Raw genomic sequence first — 27,366 nt, forward strand, 5'->3', positions numbered from 1 at the left:
TGTTATTACGAAAGTGATCAAAACTTTTGTACAGCATAATATGCAATGTACTCAGGAGTAGTGTAGCCTTTGGGTACATACGTATAGCATGGAGAAAGATTAGAGTAACTTTCATCCCTAAATCAGGGACGAGAAGACGAAAAAAGGCAAAGTATCTCAGACCAAAAAGTCTTTACATCAATGTCACTACAAAATGTCATTACATTAGAAACAACATACCTATAAAGCAAGGAATTTAACCGAGACAACACTCCACAGACTCGTAGAAAAATTGGGGAACACAATAAAAAATAAAGAGTTGATGCTGAGAGCTTTTTTGAATATAGAGTGGGCTTACAAAAAGACTTCGATAACATTTTCATAACTACTGCCCTGAGATGCAAATGAGTCCAGCATATCTATTTGAACTGGATAGAATCTATGCTCAGAAATAGAATGGTAAATATCACTAATCTAGGAGAGACCGTGTTGGCCTGGGTCGACAGAGGATGTCCAGAGGTGTCTCTACTACTGGGAAATCTGATGATAGACGAACTACTAGGAACTTTAAAGATAAATGGTCACAAAACAATTGGATATGTGGATAATTTGGCAATCATCTCGAAAGGAAAGTAATATACGGTAGTCAGAAATCGCATAAACGAGGTCCTAGAATTAATGAAACAATGGACTTATTAAATAGAAGTACCCACAAATCCAACATAGTCGCCTTCACATGCATACGGAAACTAGAGAAATTATATCCTCTAAAGCTACAGAGACAAGTAATTTAGCCAAAGGGAGAGGTAAAGTATCTTGGGGTTATACTAGACTTAAAACTTATCTGGAACCGGCAATTAGAAAAAATAACAAGCAAAGCAGTTACAACACTTATGAGGGTCAGGCGTATGTATCGGAAAAAATGGGGATTAAAACGACATGGTGCACTGGGTATATACCTTGGTGATCAAACACTCAATTACCTATGCAGCGACACTAAGACATTTTAAACAGCTGCAAAAGCCAAACTCAACAAGGTGCAAAGATTTGTGTTTATGGGGATAACTGGTGCCATACGTACTACTCCAACAGCAACTATGTATGCTGTACTAGACATGCCCCCCTTGCATTTGATATTATATGGAGAAGCAAAATTGGGAGCCTGCAGCATAAAACAATCATTGAATCTTTGTAATGAGCAGCATATAAATATCGAAAGGACTGTGACGAAGGGTATTTTGAATGAGAAACTATATCACATGACAAAAAAATACAATTTAAAGAATTCATTTAGGGTGTCTATTCCAGACAGGAATGTATAGAGAAACAAGAAGTACTATATCGAAAAGGGTAATATCTAGTAGACAGTAAGATCCAGTAGGGGCAGGAATATACTTCAATACTTCAAGAAATAGCAAAGGATTTTCCTTTGGGAGTGTTTGACAGTCAAGCGGCACTAAAGGCACTGGTGTGTCAAGAAGTGACATCTAGGTTGGTGTGAGACGGAACAATATTAGGCCGGTCTGGGTACAGGCTGGATAAAGGCTGCAGTTCGTTAGGCTGTAGTGAGCTGGATCAAAGAGAGTCGTGAGCGATATTGGGAGAGAATCTCATTACAAACATATTGAAAAATCTTTATTGATAGACTATGTAGAAAAGGAACAAAGGAACTACTTCATATGATCAGGAACTATCTGAGAAGAGTAACAGGAATGTTGATTGGGCATGCACCAGTAAGAGAACTCCTGAATAAAATAGGCATTTACAATGAAGACCCTAACTGCAGACTCTGTGATAAGAAACTAGAAACTGGAAAGCATATATTATAGGACTGCGAGACTCTGGACCATAAACGACAAAAACTGTATAAGTAGCGAAGATGAGAACCTGGTATATTTAGGACACATCAATCAAAAGACCTTTAGAAACTTTTACAGAGTACAAAAATTCTAGACTGGGCAGTCTAGACACATAAGCTTTATCTTCAGTGATATCTTTTTGATCAGATCAGGGCCTAGGGGGGAAAAAAATTTATATCCATCCAAAATGTCCAATTTTCGACGACTCTGACGCCTAAATAAGGGTACATGTTGACCGATAGCATGTGCTATTTTGGCTTTAAGAGTCACTGTGGTTTATAGTTGCTTCAAATAGATCTGCTACTTAAGAAAACGAAATAGTTTAAAGAGGTCAGATTTCGGTGGCCAATTCACATCACCTCCATGTAACATGGCCATGTCCCCAAATCGCTCATGAAAAATGTTCAATGTGACATGAGTTGTATCGCACGTAGCATCGTCTCATTGATACCACATATAGTTGGTATGCAAATGCGTTTTTTTTTGTTGACTGTTATGACTTGGAAACATAGTTCTCTATGAAGTATGGATAGATGACGTCGTTAGCCCAAAATCCACACTAAACAGTGAATTGGACTGTCACTGTTTAGTCAGGCACTGGACCCTTTTGGATCTTATTTAGATTGATAACGTCTTAAATTCGAGAATTATGTTCGAGTTCAATACTGAGTAGGACTGCATGTAGATTAGACTAGGTGGATGACTTTGACGATAAGTCGTGACCTAATAACTAATGGGAAATATCGTATACATATAGAGCGTCGTAAAATAGGTAGGAATAAGGTATTAATGTAACCCCAAATAAAAGCTTATTAATGTGACACACATATACACATAAATACAAAGTATGGATAAAACATGTAAACCTACACCATCAGAAAATTTTGCCCAACCAATGGAAAAACAAAAGGATATTTTTTTATACTTCAATATTAATTATTATATATGTTATATATGTAACAAACCAACCCCTGCGCCTCTGAACTGCGCCTCTGAAGGGCGAGGGCGAGCGAATCCCAACATGTGGCATTTCGAGAGTCCTGTAAGATAGACAAGTGACCTGAGTGTGTAAATATGTGAATAAAACACCAAAAGACAGTATTCTAAGTATATTTAGGGAGTTACAGTTTAGCTTTTGTAAAAGAAACACGATTATACAGCTTTATCAAATTATCGTAATTTTCATTATAAAATAAACCCCAAAAACCCTGATATTAATTATTATCGTAACATCGTATTATAGTACGGCTATTTCTCGTATTAATATGTTATAATATAATAAAATATTAATAAATATAAGTAAAAATATTAATTGTAAATACATATAAATATAATAAAATTAAAAATATATTAAATTTTATATAATCACAAAACAGTAGCTTTAGAATAATATTATTATTTATTTGTAATTTGTTGTATTTTATGCTGATCTGCTATTACCAATCTATTTTTTTACATCACATACTTACGTTCAAGTATTGATTGATTTTTTTTTGTAATCCAAGTTTTCTTAGTATCCTCATTATAATTATGATTAGCTGATTAAAACTGTTGTCCATTGTGAATATTGAATTGTCTATTTTTTAATGCTGCTAAATTATAGAATATATCAATGTTACAAGCATACCAAAATTAAAACAATGCAATAACCATATAATTAAACAAAATTTAATATTTCCTTAACGTTTTGATAAAAAATCTATATTTTGATAGCGAGTTTATGTATAAAAGATGAAACTCTATTTCGAAACGTGTATTAATTTAATTAATCGAATACACCACACATTTTTTTCTATATCGAAATATGACTACTAATATTTTACATACACTGTTTAAAAAATATAAATTCTAAAAAGTTTACGAATTCCTAAAATACTGATATACACTCCCCGGCACAAAATTCTGCAACTAAATTTTTTTTATTAAGTTTGACAATTTATAAATTTTTTATTTGAATTCTGATTTTCAATATTTTTGCATCAGTTTATAGGTACATATATTGACATCGCTTATTAATGTTCTGGTAATAAACAATTTATGCTTAGATGGTATTATACGGGGGTATTGGAAGCGTTGTATTTTCTCCTAACTTCCAAATTTTTTCTTTCTTCCTAATTCTGTGGAAAAATTTAAGGGTTAACTTTGTTTCATAGTCTTTTAGTATTTTCTTGTAGGTATCCTTAATATTGTGTCTTTTAAATGATTTAAATATCTCTTTCCTTAAGATCTGTAAATAAAAACACTGCTTCAACTAATTAAAAATATCAAATGCACTAAAATTAACAACACCAAAACAAAATTACCAACAAAATAAAACAATTCAATAGCGGATATGTCTACCTTTCGCAGCAATGAGTGCTCGCAATTTGTTTGGCATTGAATGAATAAAACGTTTTATCCTTGCCTGTGGAATAACCCGATATTCCTCTACCAGCGCCAGCCTTAATGTACCAAATTTTCTGGAGGTCTAGGACGATGACGAATAGCTGGTGAGGTCTAGCATTTTAGTATATTAATTTAAACTGGTTCCCAAAAAAGGTATCAAGGGAACTACCATATCTTGGACAACTTCTTAGTACAGAATCAGTACGTGCTTCACTACAAATGCCTATCCAAATCCTAACGGAACTGCCATGATATTCTCTTTGAAATGGTGCAGTCCGTAAATGCTTCATTTCGACATCTGTAAACACGCTCCCGATCATCGGTGACCTCAAACAAATCCTTTATTCCTCGGCGAATAAAACATTACATGATTGTACAGTCTAGTGGATATGTAATATTACAAACTCCAGTCGCTGCTGTTGACACCGAGGAAGTAGTTATGATGCTGTCGCTGGTCTTCGTGAATGAAGCTTTACTTAACAGCAAATCTTCTTTGTATAGTTCTTTCACTAAAATTTACATGAGAGAGGCATTCTTAAAGAAACAGCAGTATCTCTTTAATCTCTCAAGGATCTAACAATGATAAAGCGATTATCAGCTGTATTAGTTTATCTTCTTCGTTTGTCAGAGCCCCGGCGTCTTGCGAAATTTACAGTCTACAGAAACCGATCCCAAGCATATTGAATTGTAGAACGTGAAAACCCCAAAGTTTTTTACAAATTAAAATGTAAATTGCAGTCACTCTCATTTAATTTTCATTGACGTGCCAGGCAAGAGATACATGTTTATGAGTCAACCAGTGTTTTTATTTACATAATTATTCCCTAAAAAAAGAAAAGATATCTGAATAACTCAAAAAACAAAATCTTAGCCTTCGAGATAATACGAAAGGACTATAAAACAAAATCAGCTTTTCAATTTTTCCACAGAATTTATTAAAGTTATTAGAAAACACAACGCTTCTATTCACCTGCGTATAAAGCCATCTAAACAAAAATTGTTTATCACGAGAATAATAACAAACGATGTCAAAACATGTACAAACTGATGCAAGAATTTTAAAAATCAGAATACAAATAAAAAAGTTATAATTTCTTAACCTTCATCAACAATTTTGAGTGGACGAATTTTGTGCTGGAGAGTGTAGAATAAAACCATTTTAAAATACTATATTTATACTTTAATAACATTTTTGTACAGTTGAAAATTTTTCGAAATTTCTTCATTTCTATCATAAAGTTTTTGAGTGAGTTTTGTAAAGTTAACTTCGTTTTCGCCACCATACTCTGTAGGAAGCACACTTTTGTCTATATGCTCATATAAAGTTTCATAATTGTTAAAATGGCAGTGTACCTAAAAGAAAAAGTATATTATTAACACAAAATATAATTTTTTTTTGTTTTTCTATTTATAGAGTTGTCTTTCCAATCTGCACATTTTCCTATTTGTCATTACAATCGTTAATATTGACAATATTTATAGATTATTTCTATGTTCTTAATTATTATAGACATGGATTTTGTATTGTATTTAGATATTCTTCATACTTATCTTACCGTTTTCTTTCGTTCTTCTGGAACAAATGGCCACACAAGTTTAATTGCTACATCCACCATAATGGCATGGTTAACAAGGTGCACCTGTATTTCCTTAAAAGGTAAAGTGTCTGTTTTACGTCTTCCATTAGTTAGAGCACTTGGCGTTAACCATTTAAAAAGTTTCCAGTTATATCCACTAACATCAACAAGCATACATAGACCTTTTTCCGCTTTTTCAGGATACCTGCTTAAAATATATTCAAACCAAATTTCTTCAACTGCTACTGCATCCATGGAAGTCATTTTTGCTGGATCAAGTCTCTCTATAAGGTTAAATAATATTTATTATTAACGTAGTATAAAAATCTTGAAAAATAATATGAAAATATAATTGATAAATAATGAATGAATAAATATATGTATATATTGATTTTGAATGCCTGGAATGAGAAACAAATCCCGGAAGAATGGTAGGTGTATTATTGGGATGTTTGCCCGCTACACAAAAAGGGAGATCAATTGGAATGTAGAAACTATAGGGGAATAACCCTCCTTAATAGAGCATACAAAATATTTTCAAATATTTTATATGGTCACCTGAGTGCATATTCAGAGGAGCTTCTTGACGAATATCAAAGTGGTTTTAGGCCTGGTCGATCAACAACAGACCAGATCTTTGTGCTAAAGCAAATACTGGAAAAAATTAATGAATTTAATATCGTGACATACCATCTTTTTGTAGATTTTAAATCGGCCTGTGATAATATCCTAAGAAATATATTGTATGAAGCCATGGATGAATTCCACATCCCCGATAAACTGATAAGATTGGTTAAGACTACAATGCGTAACGTTGTTTGCAAAGTCGAAATACAGGGCGAAATATCGTCTCTCCTTTTCAACATAGCTCTGGACAAGGCGGTCAGAGATGCCCAAACAGACAACAGAGGAAACATTATATTAATAAATCTTTCCAAATTTTGGCATATGCAAATGATATTGCCCTAGTTGCCCGCACAACACGCAAGCTAGAAGAAATGTATACCATCTTGTCAAACGCCTCAAAAAATATGGGCTTGCAAGTAAATGAGAAGAAAACTAAGATAATGGCATCAACACCCAACAATAGAGCCAGAAATATCGGCCACCAATTCACGGTTGATAACTCTACCTTTGAAGTGGTGGACAAATTCACATACTTAGGCTCCCTGATCACCAAGGAGAAGGCTCCCTGATCATGACGGAAGAAATCAAGCGAGGAATAATCCTAGCAAACAAATGCTATTTTGGACTGAGTAGACATATGACTATATATTATACAACCAGTGTTAAAATATGGGTCGGAGACATGGACCATTTCCAAGGCAGATGAAAACCTCCTGCTTATATTTAAACGAAGGATCCTCAGAAATTCTTCTCAGGATCCTTCGTGGGCATCTGTGAAAATGGTGTTTGGAGAAGGAGGTACAACTACGAGATATATCACAGATATAAACATATATTTGGTGGTAAAGACGTAGTGTCCCTTATAAAAATAGGAAGACTAAGATGGGCAGGACATCTGGCAAGAGCACAGCAGAACAACCCACCTAGAAGAAGTCTTATGTCACAACCTGTGGAAAGTAGAAGTAGAAGTAGGCCTAAACTCAGATGGAGGGATGGTGTAGATGAGGATGATAGAAAAAGAGGCATTTATTATACTTCTATATTAAAAAAAATTTAATACCTTAACTGCGCCGATTAAATACTTAATATACTAGTTCTTGCGTCACATTCCCCCGGAGATACGCTATAGTCTATTCTGTCTGTGCGTCACATGCCCCCTATGGCATGTGTGTACATGTAAGTACTTCATGCCCTCTTGTACACAGAAGTATATAAGAGATATTGAAATTATAACTTATTTTTTTTTCTTACAGTAGGGCAATTGTTTTATTCACAATTACCCTACTCGAGGTAAGTGCAATTTACACATTGCGAAAACCAAAGGAAGGCTTCAAGGAGCTCCTTGTTGTTTAAGGGTTTAAATCTTTTTAATAAGCTTCCTTAAACAGTTAAAACTTGTTCATCTGTACAAATGTTTAAAAAAATGCAAATTAATGGATCATATTAAAAGCACTAATAGTTAGAAAGTTGTTTTGTAGTCATGTTTTATGTTATATATTATTGTTTTATATTTTTAATAAGTGTAGGTACTATATTTTAAGTGTAATTGTTATTTTTGTCTTATTATTTATTAATGTTATAAATTGATTGCTTTTGTATGTATCAGGGCTTTTCCTATTTTTGAATAAATAAACTTCTATGTTTCATGATTTTTAAAATGAAGAAGTTTCAATAAAAGCAAAAAGCGGTCTCAAGTTAAAACTTTTGCGATAAATTTATTATAAAATATGTCATCTTTAGACCAATATAAATTTAAATGTGGTACCTGACTGAGACTTATTCCGATTATTACTTCTAGGAAGGCTCTTATTTCTTTGTGGCTGTCCATAAATTTAACCTGAATTTTCTTAAGTGTCACATACTTAATTGTTGAACAGCATAAATGTTGGTTTCATTAACAATAATATCTAATGTTTTATTAGTTACGAAATGACTAAAAACGTCTATTGGTTTCTGTACCGCATGTGGTTCAGCACCAACTAATGTATTCTTTCTTACTACAAAATCGTCATCAACTACATCTTCTTAATCTCATCATTCATCACTATTACTATTCTCAGCACTCTATTCATTATTATCTGATGGAACTTGCTCATATGGTGTACTAATAATTTACGTCATCACTATCAATAGAAGAATTTAAATCGGAGGATGAAGAAGATTTAGGAAAACACCTTTTATCTAGCAATGAATCGTCACTGTCAAAGGGATCTTTGATACTGTCGGCATCAGACGAAGATTGAGTTGCTGTCTGCTCATTATCCATATCGAGTTTATCAGCCTGTTCGTTATCCATTTCGTATTCTACTTCTGTTCGTATAAACTGTTGTTCGTTTTCAGTTTTAAAATTTTCCTGACTTTCAATCAACTCTGTGTTATCATTTAATTCATTTAAAATAGTATTTGTTTCAGAACTCTGTCCAAAGACTGATTGTTTGCTCATTTGACACTTCTATCACCTTTTGTTTTACTATATAAACTATATATCTTGCCCTTTTTAACATTTTAACAAGTACATCGAAGGTAATGAATTCCAATAAACTGAAACTGAATATATACAGCGACAAGCACCAACAAGTTGGACAATGGCAATGACACATGCCTTCCGGGTCTGTGGCGGGGTACACGTAAACTCATCACCAATTACCATAAATACCCTCGTACATAGTACAAACTCATCACCGCCATAAAAATAGGAATTTTAATATAGACCCCGAGAGATTGGTAAATCCATCACTGGCCTACCGGACGTGTACGAACTCATCACTATATAGCCCCTCATAAAATTATTAGACCCTCGGAGATATAGTAAACTGATCACCGGCATCCTTTGGAGATTGGTAAACTCATCACCGCAGATAGGTAAACTCATCACCGGGATTTTTGCCTGGTTTCTAATGCGAAAGATTGCCTCTTACCTGTTATACTTCTCGTTTATGTGATAATTTAATAAAATCAGAAATTATTTTAAGCAAGTTGCTTTAAAATTTAACTGAGATATTAATATGTCTCACGGTGTGGCCTATTAGACGTATCTGCCAATCTAAATGGTTTTGAGATCTTAAAATTTAGTTACATAGGATTTCGATAGTGAACTTTAAAATGAAAATATTTGTCAACATTTGCTATTTTTGTTTATATCGGAAGTAGTCCCAACTTCGTTATTTGATTTTCATTGCATTTTTATATTCCTCATTGAATTCTCGAAATAATTTGTTAAGCATATATTCGGTCTAAGTCTTACTGTTTTGGCGTTATTTGACTATCTTGAAAATACTAGACGATTTTGGACAGGAAGTAAATATAAAATGTCTAAAAAATAAAAAAAGCTAAAAACTTGAGTGTGCTATTAGTGCATTGAAGTCGAAGGAAACTTAATTTTTTACACGTGCAAAGCTTTATATTTTATGGCATCATTGGCGGAAATTTTTAAATTTGAAGTAATCAGCAACGCATATTAGAGTGCTTTTAAAAGCAATTTTTTTACATTTTGTGGTTAGTTTTCGCCATTATTTGTAGGAGTCAGATGAGTTGTTCATTTCATTTTATAAACATCATGACAATTAACCTCAATTAGTGTAAGATACAAAATAATTTTGATTCTGTAATTTGTACTAATTTTGTTTATTGTAGCACCCTGATGATGCAAATAAAGATTTGCGAAAGCTTGGTAGACTAAACATAGTACTTCTTTGTCCTATCTTCAGCTGCACACCCAAATAGTTGTGTTTTGTAGTCTAACTGATCAGCGTTGACTACAAGCGTTTATCGCTTTTTCATATATATATATATATATATATATATATATATATATATATATATATAGTCGGTACCATATGGAAAATTTTTTTATTTTTAGTTTTATGAAAAAAAATTTATTCTCTAGTTCTGAATGATCTAAAACTTCAATCATCAGAATCAGATATTAGTATTCTTCAGTCATTTACGCGGTTCGTTAAACAACATGAATTTTATTAAGACTTGAGAATATCCACAATTCATTTTTTTGACAAACCGCGTATACAACTAAAAAAATTTAATATCTGATCATTGTATTCTAGGTTTTAGATCATTCAAAACATTCTGTGTAACATCATTATTTTATATAACAAAATTTATAAAACTAAAAATAAAAAGGTTTCACATATGGTGCCGACTTAATTGGATACCATGTATATATAATATATATAACAATGTGACTTTAACAATTTAATTAGAAATCTCAAAATGTAATACCAGAAAAGGTAATCTACAGCAACAAAGTAATATTATGCCTTGCTTACAAGAAACATCTTATACAGTTAACTTAAATAACTTAATTACGCTGATTTTTTTCTGTTTGATTAGGATGATTCGCAAAAACTAGTGCGAAACAACTAAAATACAATACAATAAAATTTCTACTCACCAGTTGTATGACATTTAGCCTTACACACTTTCGTCGCACAAGTCCACAAAAGGCAATTCGATTTTTTTTAGAGTTTTATTGAAATTTGAAATTATTGATAATCATTATTTTTTGTCCGCGTTGGCTCAAGACGTAATCAATTAGCAGTTCACTATCCATGTTGAAGAAACAAGGGCAAATGAAGAGAAATTTTGCATTTCGCATAATTTTAGGTAGCTATCAATAGAATTTTGTGGAATTCCCAAATAAAAACCAATAAATTGCAGTTGCATTTAAGACATCTGGATTTGGATTATACTGTGAAATTACCAAAAACTAGCCGTTTGCTGGGATTTTATGGTCTATACCTGATCCGGAGTGCAGGTAGGCCAGTGATCAGTTTACCAATCTCTTAGGGTCTATTTTGAAAACCCTACTTTTATGGCGGTGATGAGTTTGTACTATGTACGAGGGTATTTATGGTAATTGGTGATGAGTTTACGTCTACCCCGGCCTACCTGCACCAAGTGACAGGTATAGAGCCCTTGCAAACCGCTAAGGTTTGGTAATTTGACAAAATAATCTCCAATAGAATGTATTTAATGCAAATGCAATTTATTGTTTTTATTTATGAAGTCTACAAAATTCTATTCTAAAATCTATCTAATTCTAAAAATTTCTCTTCATTTGCTCTTGTTCCTTTAACATGGATGGTGAACTGCTCATTGATTACGTTTTGAGCCAACGCGGACAAAAAACAATGGTTATCAATAATTTCAAATTTCAATTGCGAAAGACTCTAAAATCGAATTGCCTTTTGTGGACTCGTGCGACGAAAGGGTGTAAGGCTAAATGTCATACAACTGGTGAATAAATTTTATACCGTTTTTTTTTCAGATCATCCCGATCAAACAGAAAAAAAACGACCACTTGCAAACAACCTAAATCATGCCACATACAACATATTGTATAGCCGAAAATAATTTTTGGTGATAGACCACTTGATTCTAGAGAACTTCGCTATTTTTCTTATTTGACACAATTTCCATGTTTCGCGAACGGTGGTAGAGTGAAACACGCTGCATGAACTATAAACCTTTGCGCGTGTAGAACATTAAGTTTCTTTCCTCTTCTATGCAATAATGGCACACTCAAGTTTTTAGCTTTTTCTTCTTTTTTAGATATTTTAAATTTAATAAGTGTCAAAAATCGCTTATTATTTTCAAGAAAGTCAAATAACGCCAAAACGGTATCACTTGGACCGAATGTGTACTTAAAAAATTATCTCTAGAATTCAATGAGAAATATAAAAAGAGAGTGCAAATCAAATAACTAGGTTGGGGACTTTTTCCGATATAAACGAAAACAGCACATGCTCACAAACATTTTCATTATAAAATTTACTATCGAAAATCTATACAACTGAATTTTCAGATCTCAAAACCATTCAGATTGTCAGATACGTCTAATAGACCACTCACCGTGAGACAACCGATATTAATATCTATTTTAAAGCAATTTGCTTAAAATAATTTCTGAATTTTGTAAATTATCACATAAACGAGAAGTATAACAGGTAACAGGCAATATTCTGCATTATAAACTAGCGCCTTGGGTCTGAAATGCTGGTGATGAGTTTACCTATCTGCGGTTATGGGTTTACCGATCTCCAAAGGATGCCGGTGATCAGTTTACTATATCTCGGAGGGTCTAATAATTTTATGGGGGGCTATAAAGTAATGAGTTCGTACACGTCCCTGTGGCGCATAGTAACAATAAATTTGTTTATGTGCGGCACGTGTCTCCGGAGGCATGTCTCATATTACCGACATCAGTAGCGAGAATTAAAAATTTATTTCTAATATATATTCTAATATATATTTATTATATATAAGTGTATATTTAATACACTTAAAACAACGTACAAATACCATTTTTATCGCTACCGCAAGATGCGACGGTTTGACCAATTTTACTACAGCACAGTTGAAAATTTACGCACATGCCCCTGGAGATACGTGACGCAATCAAGGTGTTAAGTTAAAAACTACTTGACTTCTTTATCCATGACGAATCTTATATGATTTTTGCCCTTTGATTATAATTATATAATTATATTATAATTAACAAAAGAAACTAGCCGAAAATTATCTATTCTTAAAGGTTTCACTTATTGGAAACAAAAACAAAATAAAAAAGTTCCAATACAAACCGCATTTTGTTAATTTTATTCCTTTTAGAGTTTTTGAAGTTAAGACCGCTAGTATGGACTTAACTTAAAATAAAGAGTTTAAACCTGTTATGCAAAATTATAAATTTTAAATAAAAACGTGCCCATCTTTTCATAATAAATTGGTCTTCCTTCTTTATCACACTCATCTAAAACTACTGAGAAATTCATATCCAAGATATGCTTTTTGTCTTTAGGGCATAGTTTGGGATAATAGTCGGGAATCTTTACCATAGTTTCGTGATATAGCAACATCTGCAATACAAACATTTATTTAAGGTTTAAAAGTATAATATGTCATCAAATTTGAAAATTTACTTACTCGTTTGAAGGCTTCTTCTGTATCTAAACCAGTACTGTACAGAAATCTTTGTATGTATCTGTCATCAGTGTTTATATTTGTTAAATGTTTGACATCTACAACGACAAGAATAAGTGGTGAGGTATAATAAGGTAGATGCATAGAATATATATGTATATATATATATATATATATATATATATATATATATATATATATATATATTAATACATTCTATGTATTAGTGTATGGAAAATAAGACTTTTTTTGTTCTTAGGTTCGAGACCTATTTAGCCAGACAATTGGTTGGATAAGAAAAAAAAATTAACCTTTATAGTTGCTATAATTATACTTATATTAGACAATTTCCTATTTCGTTTATTCACTCAATTTTCTAACCTTCTGAATAAAAACACTATTGGTGACTGTACAAAAAGGATTGAGCAAGGTCACATCTTCACGATAAGGTGCCCTTTATAGCGTTTTTTTCTTAACAAACAATACAGGCAATAGTTAAAGTTAAATGGCATCTCAGGAAAGACAATTGAAAATACTACAACTAAAGTTCTATCATGTAGCATTCACACACCACTGCTTGGAAAAGGCGGATTAAATTTGGTACTTTTGAAAAACTCCCATAAAATCGATCTTACAGTTGGATTTCGACTATTTAACCCGGCGTCACCCAGGTGGGGTCTAATGGTACCTACCCCCAACACACTTAGAACTAGCGTTATTCTATGGTTAATACACGGATGTTTTATTGGTTGCCTATTGCTTCCTAAAACATGGTGCCGTTGGGTATTGTGAACCAATTTCAGTTGTAAGTTGATCGTCAAAGTGAGTACAGTGTTCTGCAATCCGATTAGACCCCACCTGGGTGACAAAGACACAATTTTAATTCGCAAGGTAACTAAGAAAATTTTAATTCGTGGCGTTATTTGTTGTACACATACAGTTTTTTCTCTAGAATAAATTAAGAATAAGAACAAGCCAAACTATTGGCACTTTGGCAGGAACTCGAAGACGATGAGTACGAAATTATGAACTCCGACGATGGAAACGAAATTGATCACATAAGTAATCAGTCTGATGGTAAACAAAATAAAGAATTTAAGGAACTGGAAGTATTGGAATCTGAAAATAAGCGAAAAGAAAATAAAAAATATCTTTATTATTTAGGTAGGGATTCCAAAACAAAATGGAGAAAACACCATAGTAATAAAGCAGTTAGAACGAGAGCAGAGAACATAATTTCGAACTTACCAGGATCCAAACCATATGCTAAAAACGCTAAGACTCTTTTAGATTGTTGGCTTCTTTTTTTTATGAAGAAATGCTTAAAGGTATCACGGCCTGCACCAATGTATTGATAGATGAAAAAGCGATAGCCTTCAAAGATAAAGCATATCGTAGCAGGACCAATATTTTTGAAATAAAAGCAGTATTTGGCCTTCTCTACATAGCGGTTGTATATATAAATGGTCATCGTAATCTAAAAGACCTTTGGCGAACAAGTGGTACAGGAATCGATATATTTCGTTTAGTGATGGCACTCAAAAGATTTACTTTTTTATTGCAGTGCTTATGTTTCGATATTGTAGACAATCGAAAGGAAAGGCAACAGTCTGATAAGTTGGCTCCTATTTAAGAAGTTTTTAAAAAATTGTTTCCAATTGTCACCAGAACAGTACTTGACAATTGACGAGAAGTTAGTCTTTTCGTGGGCGTTGCTCATTCCGGCAGTACATTCCAAACAAGTTCGCGAAATATGCAAAAAAATACAGAATATCAATTAGAAATCTATGCCGGTACACAACCACCAGGTCCATATTTTATTAGTTCAGCAGCCTACAATGTGATTGAGCAGCTTTGCAAATGAATCTCCAAATCCAACTGTAATGTTACAATGGACAATTGGTTTGCATTAATTGAAGTCGCACAAAATTTACTGACAAATCATAGTGTAACAATTGTAGGCACCCTACCGAAAAACAAAAGGCATATCCCAACCGAATTTTTATTGAACAATAGCCCTCCAAAATCATCTATGTTTGAATTTACCAAAGATATGACGATATTGTTCTATATACTAAAACCAAAAAAATATGTTGTTCTTTTGTCAACCCTACACCATGCTAACCAAATCGATCCAACAACGGGTGACGAAAGCAAACCTGAAGTAATAACGTTTTATAACTCTACGAAAGATGATGTGGACACGGTTGATTAACTTCAAGACTCCTATGCTGTCGCAAGAAATACAAAACGTTGGCCCATGGTCATCTTTTATGGATTGCTTGATGTTGCTGCAATAAATGCATTTGTGATACAGAGAACTAACAAACTGGATCTAAAAACATGCAAAAGAAGAAGATTTTTTTTTAAAGAACTAGGTCTTTAGTTAGTAATAAACAATATAAAAGAAAGAGCTCAATCTCCTCATTTGGCACCAGATATTATAAGAGAGCTTGCTGCTAAACTCAGTATTGTTAAACCAGTAAAAGCACCTGCGGAATTGCAGAATAAATGGGATCGTTGTGCTTTTTGTAGAGATCGTAAAGCTCGATACATGTGTCACTATTGTAAAAAAATTATTTGCTTGGAACATACCGTACCTGTTTGTCGCATATGCGTTGATAAAATGACTAAATAAGTTATATACAAGGTGTTTTTTAAACATCGGCCATATTGTAGTACGTAGTTTCTTATAAGTTTTTAGTTTTAGTATTATAATAGAAGTTAATTTTCTTTTAATGTATGTAAGTTGTATTTAGTAGTAGTTCTAATATATGCAACTCAAACCTGTTGGTACAAAATTAAACATAAAAAATTCTTAGTTTAATTTTTGGGCTTCTCAGACTCAACCCGTTCTTACGTGTATCAAAGTATCACCCGTGTACCGAAAGGTTAAATAAATAAACGTGGCGTGATTTTTGCCATTTTTTATGATTCTTGTGATATCAATAAAAGTGATTACTTTTATTGATCAGTCGTAGTAAAATTTCAATTTTTAGTAATTAATCTTTAAACCTATGACATGAACTTTTTATTTTGAGTTGTAGCAACAAATTTAAGGATACAAACATTTAAAATATGAATAAAAAACGCAGAATTTAAAGTTTTACATAACAAACGATTGCACTTACGGAAAATGCATTCAAAATGACAGTTCTTTTGAAAAACGTACCAGTGTAATTGAACAAAATGCTACAGGTTTTAAAGGTTAGGATCTAGTAATTGAAACTTTATAGTGGCCAGCCAATGGAAGGGATATATTGTATTGATCCCATGAGAATCATCAAAAGTGTCAAAAATAGCCTTTATATACCTTTATAAAATCTGAGTTTAATTGTGGCAAAACAAAAGTTCTTAACGCATCTTGACTTTTGTCGATGGGACACTTGAATTAAAAGATATCGAATTTTCACTATCCAGCTGATACAAATTTTATTGAACATTGAACGGTCGCTTCAAGCGTTGTTTGTAAGGGAACGATTGCTTCTACACAAAAAGTGATAGTAGACATGTTTGTTTAAAATTAACTCAGCTGCATTTTCTATTTAAAACATTTTTTTACGGCGTACAGATTCTTGGTTAATCGATTCTTTTGCGTTTTCACCCCTTTACGAGGGGAGTTTAGGGGGAATCCTGTGGATAAAAGTACTAAACTATTTTTACATCTTTTTTTTGGTCCCAAAATTAATATTCTCGGCAAAATTCAGCTTGGTCATATGATTTTTATGTACTCAGTAGCATTTTCGTCTCTGACGACTGGAGTAACTTGCCTCCTCTCACACGTGACTTTAAGGAGGTAACGTTACTATAAAAATGACACAAGAAACTATATGTAGAATCATTTTAACAGAGAATATTAGAAATATTAAAATCCTACAAAGAGGTGGCGATATGTGAAAAATGCAATAGTGGAAAAACGAATATAAAAGTTTCTTTTGTATGAAAAACTTATGTAAAGCAAATTGTTGACAGAGACAATTTTACCCAGTTTGTGTATTTATTGTCATATAATAAAAATAATTTCATATTTTAGAACTCCCGATACAGCTTACATGTTAATTTTGATATTAGAGTCTTTAAAATACAATTTGACTAACTATAATTGCTTACCTTTAATCTTTTTTCTTACGATTTCTGTTAACGAATCAACGTCTTTATCATACACACTCATTTTTGTAAACTTTATCGCAAACTAAATTGAAAATCCGTTCGTGAATACGTACTACATTAATATCTATGGAAATGAGAATACAAATTATTATGATTATTTATGAATCTTTTATACAGATAACGTAATTAGCTGATAAGAACTATTAGAATTATAGATTTTAGATTTTTTTGCTTCTCTTACATAATTTTGTAAAATGCAATCCGACAGAGTGCAGTGGTTTTTTACAAAATAAACATGAGCGTATGTTACTAATTTAGAATAAAACACGTGTGTATTTTTTATTTACAAACTCGCATCAGCCTATATGGTTTTTAGCGAAAAAAATGGGTTGATATATTTTTTTAACAGATTAATTCAAATTGTGACTGTTTTATATTTTCTGTCTCGCTTCTATAAATAACATGATTGTAGCCTCACACAACTTTCCAGCTTTTCCAATTATCTTATCCTTATAAGTATAAAACTTACATGAATGGGATACATTTTTGCAACATATAAGCGACCAAACTAATACGAATTCTGAAAATATTTATTTGAAAACCGGATTTCTTGAAAATTGTAAAATAATCCAATGGAAACTTATTACAGCCCATGAACTAAATGTATTTATGGGAATATTATATCACGTGGGTGTAGCTAAATTGCCCCGATTTCAAGATTATTGGAAAAAGAAACATCCTTTGTTTACCACACCAATGCAGACATATGTTCCTGTATAATTTGACTTACCAATGGGTTGTCTGTCAAAAATAATAAAAAATGAATCAGAAAATGTGAAAAAATCAAAACAGTTAAAATTTGTCCCGTAAAAAAACGATATGCAGAATTTCTGGGATTGGAGGAGTGATTACTTAAATTGTTTGAGCATTGTCGGAGACAAAATGTCAGTGATAGTATACAAGAAAACCTAAAGTATACTATAAATCATTGGAAGTAGCTAATTTCAGGGGCAGTAATGGATGGCAAGAAAAGTTCAGAAGAAGACATGCTTTTAAAAAAGTTTAGGAAAGTGCCAGTGTCAACACTTAAACCTGTATGAAATGGAAAAGTGAATGCAAAATTTGTTACATGGTTACGAACCTGACATCTTTAATGCTGACAAAGCATTTTTTAAAGGGACAGTTTTTTAAAAGTCTTTCTGTCTTCCTGATATGAATTTAACTTTTTAATAAATGCGATGGTAGAAAGCATAGTACAGAATGTTTGAGTAGTCTGCTAGTAGCAAACATGTTGAGCACAAAAAAAACTCTCACCATTAGTCATCGTTAAATCTAAAAAATCCCGTTGTTTTACAGTATGTCAATCACTAACTTTGAAATATGAAGCAAATACAAAAGCATGGATGACTTCTACAGTTTTAAAAAACTGGCTGCTAAATATTGACCAAAGAAAATGGCCAAAGAAACAATAAAAATCTTGTTATTCGTTGATAATTGTACAGCGAGAGCCATAATGATTTTCCACAAATGAAAACAGTTAAAATCAAATTTCTGCCGAACAATACCATATCAAAATTTCTGTTTAAGGATCAAGATATCATCAACTTTAACTTAATATATCAAAAATAGGTTGTCGAGAACATGTTTGATAATTTGAAAGAAAAAATCTGCTATTGCAAGCGATGAGAATAGCAGATAAATCTTGGCGAAATGTAACTACGACTAGTATAAAAAAAACTCCAATGTACACTATGGTTTTCCATCGTCGTTAACAGAGGAAGCTGAAATGAAGATATATTTCTATTTCACCTTCTGTAGTTCTGTAGAATGAAATACAGTGGTGTCTGAATCAGGTATTTCCACAAAATATTCGAAACTATCGATTCAGTGGCCCAGAAAATAAATGCTAATGATTTTGATGAAATAGAAGACTTGCATAATACTACATGCGCCCCGTTTTCATCGAAAAGGCAAGAATAGTATTGAATACTTTTTTGTACAGGGAATTTTATAGAGCAAATCAGCAACTCTAAAGAACAAGAATTTTCTGCTTTTTATACCCAGACAATGCTAGAGATAGAGAACGACCGAATTATCTAAAGCAAAAACAAATAACTGACTTTTTAATGCCATATTTTTTTATTCCAAGAATGCTTTGAAATGATGTTGATCTATAATAAATAAAAATATGATCGTTACATGTGTAACCTAAATTTCTATTTATTTTACTAATTATTAATTTATATTACTAATTTATATTACAAATTACAAAAATAAAAAGCGGTAGGTTAAGCAGCTGGAGTAGACGACATAACAGAGAGAAGATTATCAACAACAGATTAACAAATGCATCAGATGCTGCACAGCCAAGAGATCAAGCGGGTTTCAGAAGTATCCGTAGTCGCACAAGGTTTACTACACCAGTCTGTTTACTACACCAGTTTGTAGTTTTTTAATATTATTTATTATTATTATTGACATATTTTGTTTGACATATTTAAAATGTTTTTTACGTAGCACAAAAATATTCCACAATTTTTGTAATATTTTGATTTATTGTCTTTTTTACGAAACAAATTACAATTAATTTAAAATAAGAACATAATGTATCAGTCTTCAAGAACTATTTTAAACAAAAATAAAATAATATTTCACTAAGACTCATCATAAAAAAATATAAGAAATTAAGCCGGGATATTGTTACAGTCATTGCAAATTGGATTTAGATGTTCCACAAACAAAGATACTTACAAACATAAATATTTCGTTCACAGTCACCACATCACCCAATTGCTCCCGGAGTTCTTTGAACTGGCGTGACATCTTCATCCAAATGACAGATCTTATTTAGTCGAATCCTTATCGTCTTGGGTATACAAACATTTGAACTTCGATTTTTCTGGTGGTTGTACATAAGGCTAAATGCTAAATTTGTCAAAACTTCTCGTCGGATCTTTGTGGAGTTTGGAATGTTACAATTGTAAATAACAAAGAAGTTTATTGCTGTAACATTTAAAAGGATGTACAAAACAACCATAGACCATCTTCTGCTACAACGTGCCACGTCATATTGTTTGCATAATTTATCTACGGTATCAACACCGCTTTTGTGCTATTATATGCTAATATGATTTGCGATTTTCCAGTTACAGGATCAACGTCGTCCATATGGTGCATAGTGGAATATAACAGAACTTTTTTGTTATTTTTGGTTTATATGACACTGATGTTCATTTTAAACTAAACACAAATGTACTAGAGCCATTAAGTCATCCTTGATTGTTAGAGAAATATGCAGGAATTTCTACTATATATACTTTTATTGTTCCCAAGAGAGTTAAACCATTTTCTTTTAAGTTTATATCAAGATCCATGATGCTTAGATCCGTATATATTTAGACAGGCCCGTTCATCCATTGCTTTGGTACTAGTGTTGAGATAGTATGGATCATCCATTTGGTTTTTGCCAACGTATACTTCTATGTTACTGGTATAAAATAACTTTGTATCAGGCAGTGCAAATATTTTATACCGTATCTGTTGATTTTGCAAAATACTTGGATTCTGCAAAACTGCAATCTTGGATACAGGAATACTTGTGAACGGTGAAGTCATCTTGTCAGAATACTACTTGATAGTGTCGTTTAGAGTTGTAGGGAGGCAGGTCTGGATCTGAACATACGGAAAACCAAAATACTCGTAATAAGTAAACAACAGCATATAATACCGTCTATATATGTAAGTAATATCAAACTTGGGCAAGTTGATAAAATTATTTACCTTGGAGAGCAATTAAATCGTAACGCAGAAAGTCACGGCGAAATTAGATCTAGGATAGAGCAGGCTGGAGCGGCTTTTAGAAGGATGTCCAAGGTGTTGTAACAGATACCTAAAAATGGCATTAAGGATCCGCCTACTTCGCTGCTACGTCTTCTCGGTCTTACTTTATGGTGTCGAGTCCTGGACTGTGAATAAAATCGATCTAAATCGTCTTAAGGCTTTCGAAATGTTGTGCTATAGAAGAATTTTAAAACTTTCCTGGGTAGAGAAGATTCGAAACTCCGCAATACTGGAACGTCTCAGCAAGACTACTAAGATTATAAAAAGCATCACGCAGAGAAAGCTGGAGTATTTCGGACATATAATGAGAGGTCCCAAATATAGGTTGATACAAAATATCATGCAAGGATAAATAACAGGCAAACGCAGTCCAGGACGAAGAAGAAGCTCATAGTTCAAGAACTTGCGAGATTGGTATGGTGTTGATATAAGCATGCATGTAGGGTGGCAGTGAATAAAATTAAGATAGCTATGATGGTTTTTTTTAAACTTAAAAAGTTTCTTTGTTGTCCGGATATAAGGTTCGAACCGCGCCTAGAATGCTTCGATATTACGTGTTTTCTACTCTTCTTTATGGCGTGGAAGCGTGGACACTAAAACAAGTCCAACTGAATAAGTTGGCCGCCTTTAAATTTTGGTGTTACAGAAGAATCCTACGAATATCATGGATTCAAACAATGTCAAACGTGGAAGTAACTAGAATGATAGGAAATGGGGCGGAAATAATATTAACTATCAAAAGACGAAAACTAAGTACTTAGTACATGTGATAAGAGGGCAAAAATACGAATTATTACAACCCATTATGCAAGGCAAAATTCGAGGAAACCGAAACATGGGAAGCCGAAGAATATTCTGGCTTAAAAACTTAGGGGAATGGTTTGAATGCAGTAGTACAGAACTTCTTAGAGCGGCAGTCAACAGAGTCCGCATAGCCATGATGATTTCCAACCTTCGATAGAAGATGAAACTTAAAGAAGAAGCTATGATGGTAACCAACATTCTGAAAGGACATGGTACATTAACAAGAAGATTAGTTTTGCTTGGAATGTACTGGTGGAATAAGAACCGTCCTCTAAAAACCTCCAACTCTTCGTCCACGGTTACGTATTGCGAATGAGAGAAATATTTTTTCTGATTTTTGTTTCATGTTCATTGTCAGTCGGAAAGCGTTTTCCAGAAGTCTGTGTATTAAGGGACTTGTCTTTCTTACACCTGCAAGATATAAGAGCCCTAAAAGGCACTAATATCATCAATGTTTGTTGGGTATATATCTCTCGATCGCGACTGAACTTCTGCTTTTTTGTATTGGTCCCATCAACTCATTACCAGTTAAAACTTTTTCAAAAGTGCTAACTTTTTTTTTTGCTTTTCCCTTTCTGAACCTAGAGAGGTAGGCCCTAAAACACCCGTGTCCTGTGAGCACCTGCGTTATGAAATAATCCAGTCGCCTGTGACCACAGTCCACCCAATCTCTTATGTTCGGGATCAGCATTTTCGTCCACTGTGCCACATCCTTCGTGTTGTTCCATTCTTCTTGCCATCTTTCAATTGACCTTTCCTTTTCCTGTTTTCGGCCTCGGTCACAGTAAGGTTTTTGCCTCTTCTCTCATAGAGCTCTTTCTTTTCACCGCCAAAACTATTACTGAATCTGGATAAGGCTAAATAACGTTTACCAGTATGCGATTCAGTTTAACACCACATCCATTGTAATTGTTATATGTAATAATTTAAAGTTACCGTTGGAATTGGTAACATGGCCATGTTACCAATTCCAACGGTAACTTAAACATCCTAATTTTTAATAACATATAATGTAACATATTTGTAAATTTATAACATTTAAAGGGTTTTCACTCATATATTTTAGTGGCTCATAGCATGTACACTTTGTTACACTGATGATGGAATTTACATTCCGAAAACGTTCTGTATTTGTGATATAGCCCGTTTGGATATTTTATTTATACCTTTTACTAAAAATTTGAAATAAATTTTTTTTGTGATACATGGTATACAGCCAGCTACAGGAACTTAGTTTCCTAGTGGATTCTAATAGACATTATTATTTAAAGTAAAATAATTATTATTTGTTTTTGTTATTTAATATACATCTAATATTCTTGTACCAATCGCTATATTTGCCGTGATACTTTATGTAAATAAATAATAAAATAAGTGCCATAATTATTGCATTTGTTACGTCCTTTGTATATGTAAATGTTTGATAATAAAAAGGATACGAGATTTGTATTAACATTAAATTACGTATTTGACACGATTGACCTCTAAAACTAAAAATAATACTTCATTATTTTTCTTGATAATCCGCTATAGGCATAAATCTTTTTTTAAGGGACGAGTACGTGATATCTTATACCTTTATCACAATCATATTTTCTAGTCCTCGTAGCGTGTTTTTAAGTTAACTTTATTACTCGAAAACACGTTCAAAGGGTAAGGATTATAGATATAATCCATTCATAACGACTGAATCTGTCTGAAGTAGTAGATATATATATATATATATATATATATATATATATATATATATATATATATATATATATATATATATATGTATATATATATATATATATATATATATATATATATATTATTATTAAAAAAATTAAAAAAAAACACTCATTGCTCATTAAAAAATCATTCACAAACAATACATCATAACAATATATAGATATATATATATATATATATATATATATATATATATATATATATATATATATATATATATATATATATATTTGTATATAATATAATGTACATAACTCCAGTGGTTATTACTTTATGAATTGCATGAATTGTTTCAAATGAAATTTCAACTTTCGGATTTTTTTTCTGAACGTCATTTGTTCCTAATATTGCCCTTACCAATAATTCCTAATATTACCAGTAACAATATTAGGAACTAAATATTAAACTCTTTTGCAGAATGCCAAGAAAACGGGCTGAGTGATCAGAAGAAGATCTACGTTTGGCGCTGCAAATCATAGCGAACGAAATGTCAATCAAAGGGGCTGCCAAGCATTATAACATTCCTCACTCAACGCTAGGTCTTTATCACAGAACACGACATAATCCCGTAAGAAAGCTTGGAAGATCACTGGTGTTATCTGCAGCATAAGAAAATGATCTTGTCGAAAGAATTTACACATTAGTTAAAGTAGGTATGCCTATTGCAAGCAACATTTAAATAAAAAGTGTATTTTCTTACGCTACAAAAAATCATATTATACCAAATCCGTTTTCTAAAGAGTCAAATAAAGCTGGTAAAATATGGCTCAAGTAATTCTTGTGCAGCCATCCAGATGTAGCTAGGCGAAAAGCTTAACTAATGAATTTGGCTCAAGCCCAAAAAATGAATATAATATTCGTTTATGACTTCTTTCATAAAATGAGAGATGCCATAGAAAAACTAAACCTATTAGACAAACCTGGTAGCATATATATTACGGACGAAAAAAGGATGCAGATTGGTAATCCATAAGCAACAAATTGTTTTTGTTAAAATTGGAGCAAAACGGGTACATTTAACCCCGAGAAAACATGTCAGTTGTAGGTTGAGGAAATGCGCTTGGTCAACCTGTACCGCCTTTTGTGCTATTTAAAGGCCAAATGTTTAAACCTAAATGATCTGATCACTTGCCGCCTGGCTCAAAAGCTATTGTCACAAATAGTTAGTACGACATGCGAAGAAGCATTTGTTTTGTGGCTTGACCATTTCGTTTCATTCAAAAACCCTTGTCCTACGCTACTAATATACGATGGAGCTTAAAGTCACCTAGATATTCTCATAGTTAAGGCAGATAACCGCATGGACATAACTTTATTTTGTCTTCCTATCAACACGTCACACAAATTGCAACCTATGGACAAATTAGTGTTTAAAAGCTTTAAGACATTTTGGGATCAAGAGGTTCTACAGTTTTTAACAACAAACCCTGGAAAGGAGATTACAATGTCCTCCAAATGAGGTTTGAAGAAATTTTTTACTCAACTTGAGCTAAAAGCAATGACACCATCAAACATTATCTCCGGTTTTGCATTTACCGGCATCTATCCGTTTAAATCAGAAGCTGTAGCTGAAGCTGCCTTTGCACCACGTTTGATCACTCACAGAGAAGAAGACAAAGTAAAATACAGAAGCTTCCAAAATTTATCAGATGTTCTTAGAAGTTCTAGCAAGTCGGATGAACCCGCATATAAAAACGAGGCGAGTACAAGCGGATATCAAGTCTCAGAGAAAATTAATAACAAAAAAAAAAGAAGCATTTAATTACTGTCTCAAGTATCGAATAATTATCAGATTTTAGTCTTTACGATGATTCACTTTACGATGTCTTTAGTTAAGATGTACCTATGAAAAGATAAGGATGACAGTTCACTAATTAAATTAAAATAAACAGAGAGGCAATACGGTTACAAAAGAAAAAACAAAATGTAATTCGGGGTTTAATCAAGTAAAACCTTCTTACTCCAAATGCTTAAACAGTTCTTTTTAAAGATACAGGACTGCTGACTACACCAAAAATTAAATAATCCACCGTAAAGAGAAAGCCAGCTTTAAAGAGTAAGGCCCATCAAGTTACCAAAGATTTGTTAGCACCAATACCAAAATTGAATAATCTAATCAAAGTTGTAAAAAAAGCAACGAGCAGTACGACAAAAAAAAATAAGTAAAGAAGAATCTTGGTATTGTTTTCTTTGTAACATCTGCAGTAAAGAAGATATGAGCTTGTACATAGTGTGCTATCGTTATATTCACGAGGCCTGTGTAGGACTGACTGAAGACAACAAAGAAAACTTTACTTGCCCTCATTGTTCTTAAGTTATATTTTTTAGAAATGTTTGTTACGTTTATATTATTTAATTGCCTTTATTTTTTGGAAAAATGTGGTACTGTTAACTGTAGTTCTGCAGTGTCTAATATTGACATGGGTGGCAATAATAGGTGATCTATAATCCTAATATTGCCACTCGCAACGTCAATAGAAAAGTATTTTTTATTTAGTTTTTTAATATAATTAAAAAATATTATTGAAGAAAATACATTTCTTTAGTACTCAAATTTGTTTTCGTTTATAAATAAAAGTGTATGATTTATTTAGAACCAAACTGTAAGGTGGCAATATTTGGCTCACTTACCTTACAAACATTAATGTCAAACGTCAATAAACTTATTTTAACCTTCAATTGTGCCTTATTCTCATTAAAATTGAAAAAAAAATGCCACAAAAAAATAGCTTCAGAACAATAGATAATATCTAGATAAGAGAAGGGAGTGTTCCAAAAATGTCGTCATCGTTACAGCGGCCACCTCACTTTCGATGTACGGGTACGTGCAACAGTAAAGCCCAGGCATTTTATAGTCCCAAAGCACCAAAGAAGTCCACAAAAAAAAAGTGTTTTCCGATTAAATTACTTAGTACTAAACTCCTTTTGATATTTTCATTATAACGTTTTAACGTAAACTTTAATTCATGTAGTCAGCTATAGAAGGGGCCCGTCAGGCCTTCTATATACCGCATTGCGGACTAGGCCCTTAAGGCAGATCAAGTGAACTGATCTATTCACGAAATCCGAGCACTTAGGTCATGTGCGGCATACATGGGCTTTGTGGCCGGACTTCACTTGGATGCTCAGCCGAAGAGGAGAACAAAATTTATTTTGCCAAATCGGCGGCTGAGTGGCCGAGCACACACTCTTTTCCGGACAGAGAGTCGTCAGCTCAGGCTGGCGGCTCTATGAAAGGAACACACGCTCTTTTTTCTTTTTTTTTTTTAGGGACTCAAGTCCCGACGTAAAGTTAGAGTCAGTAAAGTAAATAGGGAAAAAAGCCTACATGTGGCTACCCCTACAGTTAGGTGGCATAACCATAGTCAGGTGGGGGTCAGATAGGTACCACTTCGACTAGCGAAGTGTGACCGGTTTGATCTTCGGACATGTGGATCCCACTCTTACATTGGTATACATATATTCCTAGGGGCAGGGTTGATCACTTCGTGTGTGTGTGTGTGCAACAGTAAACT

General features: G+C 32.9%; 1 protein-coding gene across 1 annotated transcript; it reads right to left on the reverse strand.

Moving 5' to 3' along the window:
• Positions 1-5,380: 5,380 nt before the first annotated feature.
• On the reverse strand, positions 5,381-17,610 carry LOC140445741 (alpha-tocopherol transfer protein-like). Its single transcript, XM_072538044.1, has 5 exons — positions 17,474-17,610; positions 13,367-13,461; positions 13,149-13,299; positions 5,780-6,084; positions 5,381-5,576 (listed from the first exon to the last, which is right to left on the reverse strand). The coding sequence occupies exons 1-5, from the start codon at positions 17,532-17,534 to the stop codon at positions 5,397-5,399; spliced, it is 792 nt and encodes a 263-aa protein (XP_072394145.1). The 5' UTR covers positions 17,535-17,610; the 3' UTR covers positions 5,381-5,396.
• Between the last annotated feature and the right edge of the window lie 9,756 nt (positions 17,611-27,366).

The sequence above is a fragment of the Diabrotica undecimpunctata genome, chromosome 7 (assembly GCF_040954645.1).
Source record: "Diabrotica undecimpunctata isolate CICGRU chromosome 7, icDiaUnde3, whole genome shotgun sequence".
NCBI lineage: Eukaryota > Metazoa > Arthropoda > Insecta > Coleoptera > Chrysomelidae > Diabrotica > Diabrotica undecimpunctata.

Bases quoted from the DNA above. Each gene is read 5' to 3' on its own strand.
- LOC140445741 (XM_072538044.1), bottom strand. From the start codon at position 17,534: ATGAGTGTGTATGATAAAGACGTTGATTCGTTAACAGAAATCGTAAGA. The intron at 6,085-13,148 runs GCACGTTTTTAT...TTAACCTTATAG, and splicing joins AATTTATTATGAAAAGATGG to AGAGACTTGATCCAGCAAAA. The intron at 5,577-5,779 runs GTAAGATAAGTA...TTTTTCTTTTAG, and splicing joins CAGAAGAACGAAAGAAAACG to GTACACTGCCATTTTAACAA.